At 40.5% G+C, this 20766-nt stretch overlaps 1 protein-coding gene across 22 annotated transcripts in view; it reads left to right on the top strand.

The window, feature by feature from the left end:
- LOC308408491 (protocadherin alpha-C2-like) overlaps nucleotides 1-20766 on the top strand; it is a gene marked incomplete at its 5' end in the record, with an annotated part of 158904 nt that overhangs the window by 131992 nt on the left and 6146 nt on the right. For 20 of the 22 annotated variants that reach the window (XM_080900794.1, XM_080900792.1, XM_080900793.1 and 17 more), the window contains 2 exons: nucleotides 11852-11916; nucleotides 15339-15424. In XM_080900794.1, coding sequence (XP_080756920.1) covers nucleotides 11852-11916; nucleotides 15339-15424 — 151 coding nt within the window. Of the gene's footprint in view, nucleotides 1-3846; nucleotides 4079-5453; nucleotides 8475-11851; nucleotides 11917-15338; nucleotides 15425-20766 lie in introns of those variants that run through there. The other 2 variants (XM_080900783.1, XM_080900797.1) reach the window with 2 other exon arrangements.

Raw genomic sequence — 20766 nt, forward strand, 5'->3', positions numbered from 1 at the left:
GACTGTTTGAGCCATAATGAAATGATGAACTAGTCTGTTTCCAGCGAGCTGCCAGTATACACCCGCCCCCACCCAGGCATCCTTCCCAGCATGTGTTACGTAGATGCAAGCACAAAGCAAACATGGTGGATATGTTGAGAGAAACAGAGACAGAGGAAAGGGAAGGATGCAGTCCAAAGATGCAGTGCTTCTGCAGCACAAATGCCTAGTCAGAAAAATTAGGGAGCAAAGCGAGTGAGGGAAAAGTGTGTGAGATTAGAGAATCTGTTCCAAAATAGGACAGGATTTTGAAGGAAGTCACATGCAGCAGCACAGACAAGAGCCTTGAGTGTGAGATGGTGAAAAGAAACGGGAGTTTGTGAGGATGTGATGGACAAAAAAAAGCACATATAATAAATGCCCTGCAGCTAACTGAGAACATCACAAGCTTACAATTGGTCACAGATAAAAGGAAGAACTTATCACCACCCCTCCCCTACTCACCCTCTTCCGCTAACCCATCTTCCCCACATGCTCCCTCTTAGTGGCATTTGGATGTTTTTCACTGTCGTTAGATTAGCTTTGTCATGCTCAGAACCATGGCTTCCATCCTCCCATATGGGAAGGATGGAAAGCCAGGGCATCCTGAGAGGGAAGTATCCAAAGCCTGCCTGCATTTTCTGATAGCTTTGTTCAGTGCCACAAGGAAAATCTGTTTGATTTATGCACAGCCTGAATCAGGACAACCAAGAACCCTTGGAGGGTCCCACAGGGATGGATTGGTGTCCTCTCAAACCCTTTATTTTTTAGAAAAAGGTACACAAGGGATCATACCCAGAGAATGCCTTTTACACGCACTTACTGTGTCCACCTGAGCAAGAGGATTGGCTTATCATGGGACCTTTGTTTTGAAGATTTTATAATGGGAAAGTTCTTGAGCACAGGGGAGAGAAAGCATGAGAATTCAACTCTGTCACAGTGTGATAAGCCCATATATTCAGCAGTAGCACTCATCAGCCTTTGCTTTTTGTATTTTTGCATTTTATAAAAAACACACAGCATAAGCATGTGTGTGTTTGTGCGTGTATGTGTGTGCGCGCGCGTGCGCGCGTGCGCACGTGTGCGCGTGTGTGCGCGTATGTGTATTTTGAAATCTTTTTAATTATGTATGTGTGAGATTGGCATTCTCTGCATTGCTATATCTCATTTTACCTCTGCAGGGTGCCTTGGCTTTATAGCTTGCTTTTTTCCATTGAGGTCACTATACTGAAAATGATAAAGAAAATGACTGCCACTGCAGCTTGACATCTGTGCCCTTGCTCCCTCCCTCTCTCTCAAACACATGCACACTCATATATGGGATTAGACTCTAGTGCTTTGGCTTAATGAAAAAGCCTGGGGTTGGGCGGTGGGGCGATAGTCACGTGTCCTACCCTTGTACTACCAGTGTATTCCAACAGAGGGACCAATTTCACTGTCTTTTCCACCTCTATTCCCTCCTGCCCAGATTTCCTCTTCCGCTTGGGGAAGGTTTAAATGTGTATCACTAATGACCTTGCCTTTTAACCTTCCTTTTTTTACTAAGACAGCAAATGTGAAAAATATCTTAAATATACTGTTTTATTTTTTTAATTTAATCAGTTGAACAAGATATTCCTTTACTCACTTCCTCTGTGTTAAGGGTGTATAAAGGCTTCTTAAAAGAGCAGTTTGCCATATTTATTTCAGAACATTTTAAAAATTCATGACAGACATCTGCTCTATTTTTTCTTCTCACCTTCTATGTGAAGAAGCATTAAGAAAAATGAAAATCTTATAAGTGTTTGTCTCCGTCTGCAAATACTAATACAGTGTGACTGCTGTCATATTGCACAAAGAGACTTCAAAGCAAAGCTTTGCACCATATGAATTTGCCCAGAATAACATAGATTTTAATACTTTAGGATTTCTTTCTCTCACAGTGGCATTACACTGGGGAGCATTATGGTCGAATTTTTTGTTAATAAAGTCTGCAATGCGATCAGCTGTGGCCAAGCTTTTTAATTGCTTCATGCAGCTAACAAACATACAACATCACAGTTGTATGTGAGATCTCTGTCATGAGATCTCTGTCTTTGGGTTCTCTCAGCTCCTCTTTTATACCCTCACAAAACAACTCTCTGTATCTCTTCAGTTACGACAGTTGATTATCCCACCTGGGCTGTTGCTGGATAGGGAGGACTCCCACTGTCTTCTTGGGAGTTTTCTCTTCAAAGCAAAACAGTTAGCACATAACACAGTTGAGCATAGCAAAGCAGTTATACTAGGTGATATTGACACACACATGTCCTTCACCTAAGAAATAAAAGGTTATACAAAATTCTACAGTGAAATTCTAAGCACCTGAATCTAAATGTGAGAATAAACTTGAATTTTTCCAATTACAATGTCCTGAACTTTATTAGAGAACCACTATTAGAGAACCACTAGGTAGGCCTAAGAGTTTGCATGCACCGATTTTCTAGTAAGGTCATATTGTCAATGATACTTTTCTGGCATTTAAAAAAAAAATATGAGAGAACAGACAGATCAACAGATCTTCTGACATCCCTTCAGACACAGCCATGTTATTATACAGTGGTATTTTCCTTATAAATGCCTACAGCAACAAATGCCCTTTAAGTTGGAATGACTGCCTTTGTTTGTATGTGTTCACGGAGGGAATGATGCAAGGACTTATACTTAATGATTGCCCAATTATGACCATTTTCTATGAGGGTCTCTGTTGTCAGCTCTAACTCACTAAAATGGGGTGTGCCATATAAAAAACTCTTAGGGCAAGTAATATGAATGGTTTTTAGAGTACCCGCTTACAGTAGTAATGAGGTTGAAGAGAATGTTATTAATATCATGATCATCTTGCATAATTGATGTAATGGGGCTCTTAATATTCTGCTGCAATAAAAGGAACAAAGGCAAAGTCAGAATATTTCTCTTGTCACAAGCTCGCACGTTGAAAACTGCACGTCACGAAACGCGTAAGAACCCAGTATCTCCATCAGCTGGAACAGCGGCTGCCGGACAAAAGCGCAGCTTGAGACAGTCCAGATTGGAGATTGCAGAAGGTGTGAATATTTAAGGAGAAATAAATGAAAAAATAGATGAGAACCGAACCTTTGATAACCTGTGATTTTTTTTAAAAAAAACTGCGCAAACTGCAGTAAAGGGAAACACAAATGAGCCAATTAGCGCTTTGAAATCAGTATTTGTTTAGGCGTGACAGGCGTCTGTTTGCAGGTGGGACATTGTTAATAACTTTATCTGCAACACCCTTGAGTGAAAAAAGAAAGAAATAATCTAGAGCTCAGAGGCACGCAATTAACGCTGAAACAGATGGGCGTATATGAAGCAGGAATGAGTATTAGACAGCTGTAGAAAAAAAAAATGCGCTGGGAAAAATAGCGAGGAGGGCGGAAAGGAATGTAAAAGATCGGTGCAGAGAACACGTGTAAATTCAGCTCTGTGTTTGTTGTTTATAAGATAAACGTCGTCTCTCTCTATTTTTGTATCATTGCCAGACTCGAAGGTTTAAACACCCCAGCGGGAAAATCTGCTAAATGTCACGGTTAGTGTGGCAGACCCATATAAACCCAGTGATGCTGCTCGCTCTGTTGATAATGCACATGTAGAAATCCACGAAGGATTTAGCACTAAAAATAATAATATTCAAATGACGTAATGTGAAAACACATTTTTTAACAGAACGTCTGACTTTCGCACATAACATTTGCCTGCTTCTCCAATTACGCCACCTATTCGTGTCGCCTTGTATCCGTTCATCCACTAGCAGCATCCCAGTGAGTCACTGTCTTCTCTTTGTCTCCCGAGATGCCAAACGCTGTCATCGCCGTGGGCAGACCAGGCGTGGGTGACAGTGGCAGAGCACCAAGGAAGAGAAAAGATTATGTGGGCGGTAGACGCTCATCTTGGCCCAGTGGCCGTGTTGAAGAAGATTCGGGGTTTCACAAGGCCAAATCGTCACAACGAATAACTTTACACAAGTTAGTGTTTAAAGAGTGTGAACAGATCACATTAGCACTTTTTAGATATCGGTACTCTACTGGATGCATCACCGAATTTGCTGAAAATTACTTTTATTCTTGGTGGGCTTCACCAGGACGTTTCAACACGAATCTCTGTTAGTCGTCAACCAAACACGTGACAAAAGCGTCCAATACTGTCTGTCCTTTTGATTCGCGTTTGGCCCAAGGCTCCAGTTAGCTTCAGTTAACTTGTATACTGGGAACCAGAGGTGAGCAGATCAAGCCAAATATCATACTGATTCCAACTGGTATTGGTATCAGATCCATACTAGCGCGATAGGATCGATACTTCTCATCTTCTAAGCTCAGTAAGGGGCTGCTTATGTGGGTTAAAAAAAACACCACGTAAAATACACACTGCTCTTCCCGATATAAATTGCCTTTATAGGTTAGAAATATCGGTCTCAGTACTGTTATTGGTAGTATTGACATTTGTTTACTTGGCATTGGATCGATACCAAAATATGCAGCATTGAACTGCGCTACTGAGCATCGAGCTAGCAAAGTAATTTAAGGGCACCCCGCAAAAGATGTTAACGTTACCACCTGCTACACATGCGCAATTTAATCCATTTAATTTAATGAATGAAACTTAACTTAACGTGGTGTAGCGTTTTAGTAGCTGCAAGATTTATGCGCTATTAATTGAGGACTTGATGCTGATAACCGAGGGAAGGCGTGCATGTTGACAAGAATCCTTCTAACGCTTTAAGTGCTTCACATCTGTACTGCCTATTAGGGGAAAGCCCTGCCTTGTCTTTATGCAGATGTGGAATAGGTTAACATCTGGAGCATTTGCCTGTGACCCGGTTAGTCTGGTCACCATTTAACAACGTTATTATGTCATGTGCTTTTTCTTTTATGTGGGACTGAACCAGTTCTAATGGCTCTGCAGCTGTGGTGTTAAAGTGCAAAGCATTGTCAGCTGTCACTGAAGGGCAGAGTGGTATCATGAAGGAACAGAAATGTGTTTGTTCTGACAGAAGTCACCTGTCTCGCAGCACTTAACACGTGATTAGGACGGGGTTAAAAAGACAAATCGTGGTCAGTTTACCCGTCACCTCCTCTTACCCCCACTGTATTTTCTGTGATATAAAACTGGAGTTAATAAAGCCCTCTTTATATTGAACAAATACACTTAATATTGTGTCACACCTTTATGTGGATCCCTTCCTAAATTGGTGCATTTATGTGTTTCTTTTATTCCAAAACACATCTCTTTTCGTTGGAGTAAAGCGTTTTTGTGTTGTTCTGGATTTGCATCAGCGAGGAAGTCTAATTTCCAGGCTGCTTCATAAATCAGTTTCCCAGCACACAATGAAAAGGGCGGTGGCACTCACAAAAAAAGAGGGAAAACGATTCTGTTCATTTCTTCGAAATCAGTACACAGATGCCGCTGCAGGTTTATCTTGATTTGTAGATTAGACATATCGATAAAACTACCGAGGTCTGGTCTTTTGAAGTTTAATTTTATTAGACGGTGTTTGATTATTTTTGTCGGAGGTGCTGAAATGCAGTCAGCGTCGTTTGAGCGAGAAGCTGGCCCTCCCCCTTTGCCCACAGACAGCATCGCCACATCGCAGAGAGAAAGAGAGAGAGAGCAATAGGCGGCATCTGTGAAAGGAGACAGGCTTGCTAGAGGGATAGATTCGTTTAATAACACCACTCAGACAGACAAAGCAAAATATGGATGCGGAGGAAAAATTTTCATTCATGCAGGCACCTGTGAAGATGCGGTTTTTATCCTGCACATAGTCGGAGTTATGCGCGGTCTGTTCCCTCGTTTTTAATGAGGCGGGTGGGGACCAACAGTAAGCTGAAAAGGCGGAAAGATTTCTCCAACCCGTCCGCAAATTCTGCCCGCCTGCGATGGCTGTGACGGCGCGATGCTGTTACAGTGTAAAAGGGAATGTGCCTTTTTCTTTATATTTGGTTATCGTCGTACTCAGTGGCCTTACAAATGCACAAATTCGATACTCCATTCCAGAGGAGCTGGAGAACGGAGCACTGGTAGGTGACATTGTCCGAGATCTGGGTCTGGATCTAAGAAAACTTTCCACTCGACGCATCAGAATTACATCGGACAGTGGACGGAGATATTTCACCATAAACCACAAAACTGGGAAACTGGTGGTGAGTGACCGCATTGACCGAGAGACATTTTGTGAATTCAGTGGCACCTGTTCACGCAGCCTTGAGGTAGTATTAGAGAATCCGCTTGAGGTGCACAACGTGGAGGTTGAGATTTTGGACGTGAACGATAACGCGCCGCAGTTCCCTCGAGATGAATATCAGCTTGAGGTGTCCGAGTCCGCTGTGCCCGGGTCTCGTTTCCACATCGAAGGCGCTCAGGATGCAGATGACGGCTCCAACTCTGTGAAGCAGTATCGACTCAGCCCAAGCGAGCACCTCACTCTAGACGCAATTAAAGCCTTCTCTAATAATAAGCACATTGAGCTCATTCTCAAAAAGTCCTTTGACCGGGAGCAGATGCCCTCTCATCAGCTTATCCTGACAGCAATGGATGGAGGCACCCCACAGCGAACTGGCACGGCCAAAATTAATGTCCGTGTGCTCGACGCTAATGACAACTCGCCCACATTTGACAGCTCTGTGTACAAAGTAAAACTGTCTGAAAACTCTCCAAAGGGTGCACTTGTAATCAAGTTAAATGCAACAGATCCCGACGATGGCTTAAATGGCGAGGTTTTTTACTCTTTCAGCAGTTACACGCCAGAAAGAGTCAGACAGATGTTTTCTATGGACACAGACACAGGGGAAATTAGGGTAAAAAACAACATAGACTACGAGGAGACAACCTCTTATGAAATGTATATACAGGCAATGGACAAGGGGCCAGCCCCCACAGCAGTACACTGTAAAGTAGTTGTAGAAGTTTTGGATGTCAATGACAACATTCCTGAGATTGTACTGTCTTCACTCTCCAGCCCTGTACGTGAAGATGCCCGGGCTGACACAGTGGTAGCATTGATCAGTGTGATTGACCGTGACTCTGGACCAAACAAGCAAGTAACCCTGGAGATCATGCCCAATTTGCCTTTTAGGATCAAGTCCTTCCGCAATCACTATACTATTGTCACATCAGCTTTCCTGGATCGTGAAACCATCTCATCCTACAATGTCACAGTCAATGCTGTGGATGGAGGCACACCACCCCTGTCATCTCAGATGACCTTTAAAGTGGATGTTGCAGATGTTAATGATAACCCACCTCGTTTTGAACAAACGTCATATACTGTTTATATTACAGAGAACAATGCTCCTGGTGCATCTCTCTGTATTGTTAAGGCCACAGACGCTGATGCTGGAGAAAATGCACGGATCACCTATACCGTCCTCAATGACAACAACCATGGCATCCCTATCGCCAGCTATGTCAGCATCAAACCTGATAAAGGTGAGGCCTATGCCCTGAGAGCCTTTGACTTTGAGAAGCTGCGAGAGTTTCACTTTCAGATTAAAGCCCAGGACAACGGTGTACCTCCCCTCAGTCGTGTGGCCACAGTTTATGTTTACGTTATGGATCAGAATGATCATGTGCCCAGGATAGTGTACCCACCTGCCAATGGAAGCCGCACTATGGAGACACTAATGAAGAACGTTGAAGCAGGAGTGTTGGTTAGCAAGATTACTGCATGGGATGGTGATGCTGGGCAGAATGCTTGGTTACTTTATTCCCTGGAGCAGACCAACACAGATGTTGATCTGTTCAAGGTGCATGAGTACACAGGTGAGATCCGCACCACACGGCGTGTCATAGAAGATAACTCCACCTCCTTCATTCTGACTGTACTGGTGCGCGATAATGGACTACCCCCACTCTCCTCCACCGCTACAATCTATGTACATGTGTTGGAGTCCCCTCCAAAGTTGGCACCTGAAACCAAACGCATCATCAGAGCTGACAGTGGCCTAAAGCTTTCCAGTGTCACTATCTACCTCATCATTGCCTTGAGTGCCACAACCTTTGTATTCCTGGTCACTATCTTTGTGCTGGCAATTGTGCGATGCCATGCCTATTGTACCCAGCCTGGCTCCTGTTGCCCTTGTTGTGTGTCCAAGAAAAATGTGCCAGAAGGAGGCGCTACAGCAGCTGGAGGTGGGGGCGCAGCAAGAGCTGCAGGTGGAGGGCAGCAAGCCAACAATGTGGCCCTGCGACGTGACCTGAAAGTGGAACCACATTATATTGAAGTGCGGGGAAACGGGTCTCTCACCAAAACATACTGTTACAAGACATGCCTGACTGCCACATCAGGAAGTGACACTTTTATGTTCTACAACACTGGACGGCCGCATAGTGGCACTTGGGGTTCAGGCTACGTCACCAGTCACAGTGGACAGAGCCAGATATTTGTACGGCGTCTCAGTATGCCAGATGCAACAGCAATTCAGGTGTGTTTGTGGTCTGATCTCTGTGTTTGTTATTTTAGATTTCTTTAACACTAAATGAAGCACACCATAAAAATAAAATTCTCAGGGTTTTCTCTTCGGCAGTGTTTTAGCAGTGGGGCTGTGGGGCTGTGATGTTTTAAAAATATATTGCATGGTGCCACTCCCTGTGATTGGTTAGTTCTCTTAGTCTAACTTTGTCTGCTAGGATGAAGAAATTGTTTTCATCATGATGTTAATGGACATAGTTTTCATCTTCACATTCCTTATCTTTAGGTGTTGCATCTTGATAATGGTTTGGTATGACAATGTGGATTGCTTCTCTGGATTGTGTTGTTATTTGAGTGAATGGGTGTTAACATTTTTAATTGAATATTTGGTAGACTACATATTGTTTTTCTGTGTTTCACAATGTTTGATGATTCACGGTTTAAAATTTTGAAGTGTGTCTGTCCTTCACAGTAAACACTGAGTCTGTATATCAAGGTGCAAATCCTCTCACTCACTGTATCTTTCTTTCCCTTTACTTATTTTGTTTTCAAAACAAACTGGTAGATTTAGCATTGCTTGTTCACCTGTGACCCCACACAGCCTGTGCTGTTTGTCTAAGGTCATCTTTGTGCCACAGTATTCAGTAGTTTTAGAGGGCAATAGGTGGTCATCTCTAAAGACAGAAAAAAGGAGACAGAGAATCTGTGAAATAGTGCAGTTTGCCAGCTGTAAGAGCCCCCAGTCCCACTGCACCAAAATATCCGCTTCTGGTCACGTACTTCTTTGGTACTAAAGAATAAGCTGGGCTCTGGGAATTAGTAAAGAATACAGAAATGAGGCAGAGACTGAGTTTCATTCAGCATAGAGCTTCATTTTATACATTTATTTCTTTTCTCTTCTTTCTTTTTGTTATGTGGAAGTTTGAACTGTTTGCCTCATTTGTAGTTATAGTGAAACGGCATTATTTTGGATGCACATTATTATTATTATTATTTTTTTAGTAATTATGTTTATCCCAGAGCCTGTCTGAAAAGTGCCGAGAATGCAGGAGAGATTAGGTGATAAAAAGAGAGCTGGAGAAAAAGGTAATTGTTCAGCTATCACTTGAAGTGTTCCTCATTAAATGCCAGTCATGTTCGATCTTGATATGTAATTAAATGGAAGCGATGTGTTTCTCAGTGCTGTCCGTGGATTGGCTGCCTCCAAACAGATGAGGCGGGGGATAAAAGGTGATTGGACACAGAGTTGATGGCGGAGGTGTGAGCTCTGTATCCATGCTAGGAGTGTTCACTCAGAAGGAGAGGGAAGAATAAAGGAAAAGGCGAGAAAATGGGAGTGCGACACTATTCCTATTCCTTAATTTATCACGTATTGTGAGGCAAGGAAATTAATATACCGAAAAACCCCATGGGAATTTTGTTTTTTCATCTTCACTTAATTCATATTCTCCCTTTCAAATGATGAAATAGGATGCGTTGATTTCTTATTCTCTTAGGTTTTTATTTCTTTGTTGTGTTTGTTTTTGTTTACATTTACTATGTGAATGCTTTAGTTTTGTGGGTTTGTTTTTCCTTAGGAGGAATACTAACTAAATTACCAACATATTTATGTTCCAGATGTTTCTATCTAATGTGTGTATAGTCTACTGTGTGTGATTTCATTTACCCCCATAAACACCATCCGGCCAGGCAGACCAGTTTCCCTTTGGCCACTGCTGTGTAGCAACAGGGCGAACATTAAGCAAAGCTGTTTAGTTCCATTTGTGGACAATCTGGTCTTATTTGTAGAGGTTATTTATTTATTTATTTCTTGTTCTACCCTCTTTATTTCAATTGTTTACAAAGTAAAATGAGCAAAATAACCTGCGTTAACTGTGTATTTAATGCCAAGCTAATGTCTTTTACTTCCTTCTAAATTACTGATCTGTTCACTGATTGCTTTTTGGTGAAAAATTGTCTCCATATAATTAAGTTCACCTTTAGTTCCTAGTATGAAAAGATGCTACAGCACTCTATATCCCTGCAGACATTATCCTCTGTTTGAAAGACTCCAGGAGGAATACCAGGCTTCTCTCATTAAGACCAAATATTGGATTTCAAGGGTGATGAATGTCCACTGCAGACTCATGGAGGTCAATGCAGCTTCAGTAGCAAGTGAACATCTGTCATATTTGAAAGGAAATGGGATTGTAAATGGGTCTCTTATGAGCTGCATGGCCAGGCAGGGGGGATTTAGTGTCCTTGGTCAGGTTGTTTTGTCTTTGTCAGTGGTTTAGGATGAGATCTGAGGAAATGCTATCTCATCTCGGTGATGTGGTTGCTGCAAACAGCCCATTTTGACGCAATTTGAGTCTCATCTTAGGAAGCTGCAAACAAACAATTAGTACTATAATTGCTTTTTTCAGGATATATGATGTTTTACCTTTGTGTCTGAAGTCTCATAATAGGATCTCATTAACAAATTGCACCACTGACAGTTAATCAGAGATTGTGGTGCTCATTTATCCCTCTTTTGTAGAATTGTCTGAGTCTAAATATAGAGGGACTTAATCTGATATCTGCCCTCCCCTCCCTCTTCCTTTCTCCACCTGTGACCTTCACTGGGCTGAACTAACAGAGGGAGGTGGGTGTAGAGTAAAATATACACTGGGCTCTTCACAGTTACCATGGTGAGATGTGTCAGACTCACTCAAGCAAATTGTGTGGCAGTGAAACTCAAGGTTTTTATCAGCGTAAACAAGACAGAACAGAAGGAACTCAAATACAGAAGAGTAGGTGGTGAATATATAGAGGCAGGGTAGAAAGGGTGGGTCTTTGGTGAGAAGGAAAAATCTAGCTGATGATACTGTCTTAAAAAAAATACTGATTAAGCATTGCTGAAAAACATGCCCAGTAATCGTCTGGGAATGGAGAGGAAGCAGAAGAGACGTTGGGTTAACAGCTGAAATTTGAGTCGATCATTAATATATAAAACGAAATAAGAGTTCTAGTGGTGATAAACACACAACACCCAGCTGAGTCCAAGAGGACTTATTCTGTCTGTGTGGCTTCAGGTCTTTTGTGAAACACTACAGAGTTGGTAGGCTGCTGGAGGTAAATCTCTCAAAGTCATTTTTCCTTCAAAGTGATGGATGAGAGTAGGGAGGGAGGGGGGAAGAAACTAGTGTGTGAGGATAGGAGGCCATGAGCACACCTACATGATTCAATCCATCAGTCATTTTTCTGCAAACGAAGAGGCAAGCTATCGCTGCTATAGATTGTGGTTGGGTGCCTTAGCTTGTGTGTTAATGTGTGTGTACTGCACTAGGAGTTGTTGCCATGACTTATTAATGAGATGGTATTGGCTTTCACCTGTACTTAAGACTAAATTTCTCTCACTCTCTCTTGCAGCCCAAGGCACCAAATTCAGACTGGAGATATTCAGCCTCCCTGAGAGCAGGAGGTGTAATGCAGAGGTAAGGATCCAATTTTACTTTGTGACTTTACACTAAAAGTCTCTTCATACCTCACTAGTTGATTTCCAATGTTTGGTGAAAAACAAAAGGTAAACAAAGAAAAAAAAATCATATTTTCAAGATTTAAGCCAATAATTAATTCCTGCACAGTTTTATAAATGACTGATCTGTAGTAGTTGACAAATTTTATTAATCCCTATATATGGAAGTTGCATAACCTATTCCCAAATAGTATATAGAAAAAGATTAGTGTCATATTTAAATTCTATCCGATGTAACATCTAAACATTAAATAAATGAATGCAAACCCAAGTTAAACTCGTCTTCTTCCAAAAACAAGTTTTGCTGGTGTCATTATCCCTCCAAATATCTGCATATAAAGATATTGATCTAGCATGCTTCCGCATATTATGCGGAGTAATTTTAAAATAAACAAAGACCTGCAAGTACATTGGGGTTATTTACAAGTTTATTAGTTGAAGGGAGTCTGTTATTTTTAGAGCAGGCTGTTATTTAAACATTATCTTAGAATTGAAGCAGAAAATATATGCATAGACAATAATGTATATTTAAAAAAAAAATTGCTTTTTTTGGGCAATGATACTGAGTTGACATTGAGATCTGTTGTAAAGGGTATGGAGTTTTCCCATTCCAATGGCTACCAGGCAAAAATTTAAAATATTTAACAAAGCCTACCCAGCTACATATCAAACATTTAGCCAGGTTAGGCATTTGCATTCATTAATTCCAGTAAGGATTATCTTTGTGCATCCTTCGCAGTGATGTGAGTGCTGCCTTAAGTGGAAGGATTTAATCTTAACATCACCCATTAATTACCATTTTCCACTGTACATTATGTTTATTAAACATATAGTTAAGGTAAATTTAGAGAATTTAGAGAAGTACCTTAGATTTTATTTAAGCATTTTGTTCAAATAAGCAGAAATAATTAATCTTTAATACTCTATAGGAGAAGAGAGACACAGCAATAAGAAATACACTCAGGAATTGCTCTATGTTACCATGCCCAGATGGGGACCGGATTGGAGGGTTAGAAGCAGAGAGGGGTCAGTGATGTATGAAGGGCAGTTTTTTGGGTGGAAACATAGCTACAAGGAGACAGGGAGTGTGCTGCATGACCACGGTAGTGATCGCATTACAAATTACAAAATCGAGGGTCATGCTTATGAGATGGCACCATAATTACAAACAGTTACATGTTTAATGAGGTAGGAAAGTTATCTCTATCTAACTATCTCATTTATTGCTTGACTAAATTAATCTGTCCTCATCTTACAGATGGTGGCATTTAAAAAATATCAGAAGTGTTAATGCCAAACAACTAGAAACATTGCTTAAGACACCCATGCTGAGAAACACTTTGCCTTTGTCACTTTGTCTCTCCTAAGGCCCTTGTGCATATGTATATGCATGTCATAGTGTGTATGATTAAAACAGCTCCAATCGTTATTTATACTCAGTGCTATTGTCCCACCTGTATTTGAATGGAGTGGCACATCTGTCTTAACACAGATGCAACCTGAAACACTGAATCGAGTGTTGGTTTCTTTTCATTATTCAAACATCATCTCTGTAGATACAAATATGTATGTACTCATGTATGCGATCTGATGCCAGATTATTAACATCGCATCATCTGAGTGTCATTAATGTTCCATAGATTCCCTCATAATTACAGCGGGGATTATTGAAGTTAATGTGTCTGAGTGAAACAGTCTAATATAGTTAATCTTTCTCATGACTGACTCTCGCTGATGTGTTTCAGGTTGACTATCACTAAGCATCACGGAATTTTCATCTGTTTATACAGTATCAGAATCATATCTTGTGTGAGAGGCTTTGGATACAACACCCGAAAAACCATTTAATAGAAGTGACCTATTTCATTTTTTTAATCTAATCCCTGGGGAAAGCACATTTTCTCCTGTGTGTTATAAAAGTATGAGAGTATGAGTTAATTTTGAGATCATAGTAGTTATGAAATAAAACAATAAGTGGCTGAAAAATCCTGAAAATTGATAAGACAGTGGTTGCAGACAGTAGGAGAGGGTTACAAGGGAAATGAGAAAAAGAGACTACCATTAGGTGAAATATATACTGTCTGCCTGTTGCCACTGTAATGTGCTTTAATATTTAATCAGTGTACCCGATAATGCTGTGTTTTAGCAGCGCTTAAAATTCCATCCATCACCAAATCGCTTCTCGTCATGCATCAATGCATAATCTAGTTCTAGCTGTATACTATTTTAACTGTTCACAGTATTAAAAAGAAAAGAAAACTACAATATAATCAGTTGCAAAACTTTACTTTACTACACTGGTTCTGGTTCAGATTTCTGATAGACATTAGATTTCTTGTTTTAAAACACAATCACTGACAGGTTTTAATCACAGAAAGTACTGCACATGGATATTTGTAAAAAGAAATAAATAATTTTCTACATATCTATTTTTAAGCTGATAATTGTGAGAAGAACTATAGTCAGTGCCAAAATTTGTGTGGATCAATGAATTGAATTAAAGTAGAAGCAGGCTGAGAAGCAGAATAAAACGATGCTTTAGAACAGCAAATTAAGATGGTATGTATATTTTGTAAAATCATTTTATATTGGTAACTGCATGCTGTGATAGCCTGCCATGGGATAATGAATCACAGGTATATAAGTGTACAGTTTAGGTGAATTTTAGGTGAATTCACCTTTGAACAGAGGCTCTCTCATCCTCCCATCCTTAGATAACAGATATTTGGGACACCTTTTAAAGACATGTAGATATAACCAAACTGTGCCCTCTTTTTTAAATAATTTTTTTTTTTTATTACTAAAACCACAATGTCTGAGCCAGACAGTATAATCTTCCACTTTTCAAGACAAGGCAGACACAGTGAGATTGGACCATGGTTTGTAGTAGAATTTCTGTTGTTGCTTTTTAACACTACACAGATTGTGGTGTTTTTCAGTAGAGCAGAGGGTGTTGGAGTCCCACAGAGTTGGTGTGAAAATGTAAGAACAGCCCTCTGTAATCCATAATCCAGAAAATGTTGGGAAAATGTAGAGTAACTACTTTAATCTTAATCTGAATGAAGCTGTTCTGGGATTTCTGCACCATTAACCAACCCCCACTGTTATTATAGTGTGTATTAAAAGAAACATATGGAGATAGGAAAACTGGATTTTGAATCCATACCTTGGGCTGTGAAATTCAGATGTGAAATCTTAACATACTATTAGAAAAAAACTTATCTTAATGGATATTGTTTATAATATGTGTGCAAAAATACTTTTGTGATCTTTAATATGCTGATGTGTGTGTGTGTGTGTGTGTGTGTGTGTGTGTGTGTGTGTGTGTGTGTGTGTGTGTGTGTGTGTGTGTGTGTGTGTGTGTGTGTGTGTGTGTTTCAGTTCAGTGCATATGGAGGAGTCCTCAGTAATGCAGGGAGCCCAGGGGGTTCTGGTTCAGAACTGGCCCACTGCTTCCAGTGCTGCTGGTAAGAATCTCTCAAGCTACTTCCACCTAGAATAAGCACAGTTAATTATACCTCTGGCTAAAGATTAAAAATTAAATATACATATACTGGGAGGTTTCCATGATACACATAGTGCTAGTTTAGTCCAGAAAGTCTAAAACAATGCTCAATGATTCTGTGTTAAGCACAATTCTTGACACAGGTTCATACAGTTATGATGGAAATTTCTGTTAATAAAGTATGCAATGCAAACATCCCAGTTCTACAGTCACGAGAGCTCTGTCCTTGGGACGTCTCAGCTCCTCTTTTATACCTTGACAAAACAACTCTCTGTATCTCTTCAGTTACGACAGTTGCTTATCCGACCCAGGTTGTTGCTGGGCAGGGAGGACTCGGACTATCTTTCTACAGGAAGCACCTGGGCTGGTCTTGAGCATAGCAGTTGAGCATAGCTAAGCAGTTACACCAGGTCATATTGATACACATGTGTCCTTCACCTAAAAAATAAAAGATTATACAAAATTCTAAAATGAAATTCTAAGCACCTAAATATAAATGTGACAATAAACTAGAATTTTTCCTATTACAACATGCAGTTAAGATTGTCATACACCAACAACAGCACATCATTTAAAGCTTATCAAGGAGTGTGTACAGTGGTTATCAAATACAGGACTGTAATAAAACGATCAAGACAGAGATACCATCTACGAGACTGCCTGACCATCTCCTACCGCTTCCTGCTGCCAAAGGGAAAGGAAATGACATGTGCTAGGTAGGTGGAGATGGATATCTCTGCTCTCTTGTAGCAGGAAGAGAAAAAAATTTAGAGAAGGAGAGGAAGTGAAAGTGACAATAGCTGATTGAATTATCAGCAAGACGTTTGGGGAAGCACAAGCTACTGATTCACAGAGGACAAACATTAACATAAACACATTAGTGAAGCGTAATTATAAATGATTACAGTCATCCTCCTTTAAATGTGGATTAGGGATGAGCTAAATGTAATAGCATTTTTCAATATTTAAATGCATTTGTAATCTTTTAAAATTGAGATAAAAAAAAATCAGATTGTATCTGTGCATTGTTGCTTGCACTGAATGCAATCATATGCAAGTCATCTATTGTTGTTGTCAGGTATTATGCAGATCCTGCAAGAGTGAAAAAGCCTCAAAAGGGCCACTATGCCATTGTGACTCATAAAGTTAGGGATTTATCCTTAATGTGCTAAACAATTTTGACAATAGAGTGTTCCACTCAAAGATAGAAGTCCTTTTACTTACAGAAAACAGGAAATTATACATTTTTAATATCTGGCCTTCATTAGGGTGAAAAAGACCTTGTTAATTATTCAATGAAATACTGCAAAGAAGATTATAGGGAAACAATTCCTGCAAACAGTGACAGCACGAAAACAAAAATGCTAAATGACAGCTTTTATGTGAGCTCTTACAGGCATTGTAATGCCAATCGCAGTGCATTTCCAGTGCCCATAACTAAAATTTAGAAGACAGAATTAGCACCCTCAACAGAGGGATTTCAGTTGTGAACTCTTGACTTTTGTCATGATCATGGGATCCAAAAAGATTAGGAGTTAAATAGAGAAATAGTGGAAAAAAGTGCAAGTGAAGACAGGCGAACAAATGAGACTGACATATGTACATTAAGAAGGTTGTAGCAAGGATGAAATTGCAATTAGATTTAGATAAAGAGGTGATTTGTAGTAATTAAGAATGTGGAGCTGGCATGGCCTGGTATCTTTTATAGACAGGAGGCGGTGGGCTCAGCAGGCAGACAAACTACCCACACAGAGACTACTGTTTCTTCCTATCCACACATGTATGCACATCCTCCTCCGCTGTGCCATCGATTTCTTGCCTTGGCTGAGGACTTACAGCCTGCTGGCACTTAAAAACCTGCGAGATAGAAAAGAGAGGAATAATTCAGGGATAAAAATGTCAGATAATATTAAAAACATTTTGTTTTAGTGGAGGAAAATAATGAAAATGATTCGTGTTTTTACTTTCCTGTTGATTCTTTTTATAATATCTCAGAAATGAGACAATGTGAGATAAGGATTAAATGTGGCCTGTCATAGGCTGTACTGTTTATAATAAAAATCATGTTTGTTAGGCCAGCTTTAGAGTTGATTGTTAAGAGAATATTTTGGGTGGTGAAAGTAAAGGATGCTGTTCTACCGCAAAGTCCGTTTCATTGCTCCAGTGTGAGACGCAGAGGGACAGCCGACAGCGCCCCTGTTTTTTTCTTTTTTATTTAGTATATACGGATTTGCAAAGCCGTATCAATTTGTGTGTCTGTTTTGTTGTCTTGTGTTTTCATGTGTATGTGAATGTGTCTGTGAGTCCTTGGCTGTGCTTCTAAGTGTGTTTTGGCTGCCTGCTTTGTGTGCTGCTCCTGCTGTGACAGATGGAGAATAGCCCACGCCCAGATTAACAGGCCCATATTAATGAAATCAGGGTTCTGCTTGGTGCGTAACTCTCCCTCTTCCTCTCCTTTTTCCATTCCTTCTCGGTCTTTGTCTCCTGCCCCCGTCTATATCACAGCTTAGTCACTAAACCAAGCACTCATTGGGACTGCACAGAGAGCTGCACAGCACTGCAGCAAGGGTGATGGGAAGAAGATGGGTAGGTTGTAATGCAAAGGGTTTGAAATAAAAATCCTATCAGACAATAACAGACAAGGTGAAGATGAAGGCAGGATCAGAATGATTGAGAAGAAGTGAGAAAGAAATATGAGTCTCATGTTGCTGGGAGACAGAGTGATCCCAGTATTATTTTCCATCACCATAAGCACTGTCACCATGACTCCTTCTTATGTCCTACTGCTTCACTGGAGGATGTAGTTTCCATAGCAACCATTCATGGCTGCTAATATTGGCAGGGCAGGCAGGAAGGTGGGGAGAGCTGTTATGTTTGGGGGGAGGGGGTGCAAACATATGGTATAGGACAAAAGATAATGGAGAAGAGAAAGCACGCTGGGGGCAAAGGAAAAAAGCACCCTGTAGCATCAGGTGAAGGGCAGTGGGAGGAGGTGAAATCTCCATGAGCAAAAGGGAACGAGAGAGTTAAAGGAGAAAGGATATGTTTAGATAGTGAGAGTTGGAGTGAGGAGGGTGACCTACATTCATTGGGGCGGTGGTGTACTGCAGAGGTGGATGCAGGTTTTGTGTTTTCTGTATTACGCTAGATCTTGCATGCAAACTGAAATGTCCCATATACACAGAGGAACAGAAAAATGTTTTAGACTTAATAGTGACCAACTACAGTGGCAACAATTAACTGAAGAGTAAAGTAAAAAGGACAACTCTGAGGGAGACAGTTTAGAGAGATGCTGCATTATACTCATTTAGTGCCTCTTCCCTTAATCCTATAATTGCTCTCCAGAAAATAGGAGCATAAAATCGTCATTTACATTCACTTCGTTAGTCAGTCTCATTTGAAAGGAAGTGTGCATTTGCATAGGTGGTAGGTAAAGAAGACTTTCCGACAGACTAATGGTCAAATTCAAGGCCACGTGTCATAATTTCTTGATGCAGTTTTTTGGTTAAGTGAGTGGTCTTAAAACTATAATATAATAATCAGAGAAAAATATGTAGTGAAACTAAGTTGACTTAATATGAGTTTAGTATGAAAAATAGGAAATTTGCTGATGGTATTATACTGACCATAAAATTAGGCTAGACTCCTTTGTTCTGCAGATTTTTGGATTAAAAAAACATATGGCCTTGGGAGTTGGGGACTGAAAGGTGGCATGCCATAACACTGTAAGAAGAACTATTTTAAGGTGTATCTAATGTTTGTGTGTGTGTGTGTGTGTGTGTGTGTGTGTGTGTGTGTGTGTGTGTGTGTGTGTGTGTGTGTGTGTGTGTGTGTGTGTGTGTGTGTGTGTGTGTGTGTGTGTCAGATTAAAGGTAAGGTAGAACAGTCTAGAAGCTATGTGGGACTGTTTCTGAATTTCTACTCACCATCTGCCTTCTATTCCTAGCTCAGATATTTACTTTCCTTTATTGTCAGTCTGTTCTTTTATTCCATCCCATATTTAAATATCTTGCCAGTTCTCTTACTTTTCTCCCTCTCTCTGGAGAATAAATCGATCTCCACTTTCTAAATGTTGTTGTTATAGCACCTGCATGGCTACATAAACCCTATACAGACAAATAGGAATGTCTCAAACTTCTACTCATACACTGAAAATTATTGTCATTTTACATTAAATTTAAACCCTGTCTCTGGGGACTTGTGTCCACCATCTGCCACATGATCTAGGTGGGAGCAAATAGCAAGGTGATCAGTCTGGCATGAAACCCAAACAGACACATCCAGACACATACATACTGCATATTAATGCATAATTGTCGTTGAATACCTGCAAACACCTGCAGCTGCATAGTATTTTTACCCTTAGCTGTATCCTTATTTCATTTGCCGTCAGCACAGTTTAGAATGTGTGGTGATTTATTCAGCCACCCAAATGTATTCTTCTATCAACACAAAGGCAGTAAAAAAAACTGGATGCATGAATTAGAATTAGGCTTTTAGGTATACGGTATTATCACATTTTGTTTTTATTAAAATGTACACACACTCAATGCTCAGCACAGAACAGTAACAGAGACTGGTGCTATTTTAGAAAAGGGTGTGGTCCCACTGCAGTATGGTAAAAGCAAAACAAAATGCACCTTGAGGATCTTTTAATACATTTTTTTCTCTGCTCCCACCCTCCGTTTTGGTGGTGAGTGCTTCATATCTGCATCCATCCTTGCACATTCTGGCTCCTTTTTCTTCCTCCTCCTCTTGCTTCTCAGCTCGTTATGTAACGCTGCACTGCGCTCCACTGCGCTTCTGCCCGAGTGGCCGATGGTAAGGCAGGACAAGCGGATGAATAAAGTAGATGTGGCAAAATGGAGCTGGGGTGATTTGAGTGGCTGTGAAAACCTTTGGCTGCACAGGGGGAGCAATGGGACATTTGCATGCAGAGAAGCACGACTGGGGACTCCAGAGATCAGCTCAGGAGAGCACTGACAGTAACCCAGACTGCTAATCCAAAATTATTAATTGGAGTGGCTTGTATCTTTCTAGCAGTGCAAAGGCAGGAGGTTTTCAGACAGGGGCAATAGTCATAACTATGAAATACATGAACATCTTCATCTCTAATGTGCATGGTAGTTATCACTGATGGACAAACTGTTTAATACCCAGTCACATTGATGTTACTATAAACACTGTTAGACTTGATTAAGACTCTTGTCATTAACTGGAGGGATGGCAGTTGGATGACTAAATTTCCATGCTACATTAGTTGAAAGGTCAGGGGAAATGAGAGATAGACAGAGGAAAGAGGGT

This window comes from Rhamphochromis sp. 'chilingali', assembly GCF_963969265.1.
Source record: "Rhamphochromis sp. 'chilingali' genome assembly, chromosome: 13".
Taxonomy (NCBI): domain Eukaryota; kingdom Metazoa; phylum Chordata; class Actinopteri; order Cichliformes; family Cichlidae; genus Rhamphochromis; species Rhamphochromis sp. 'chilingali'.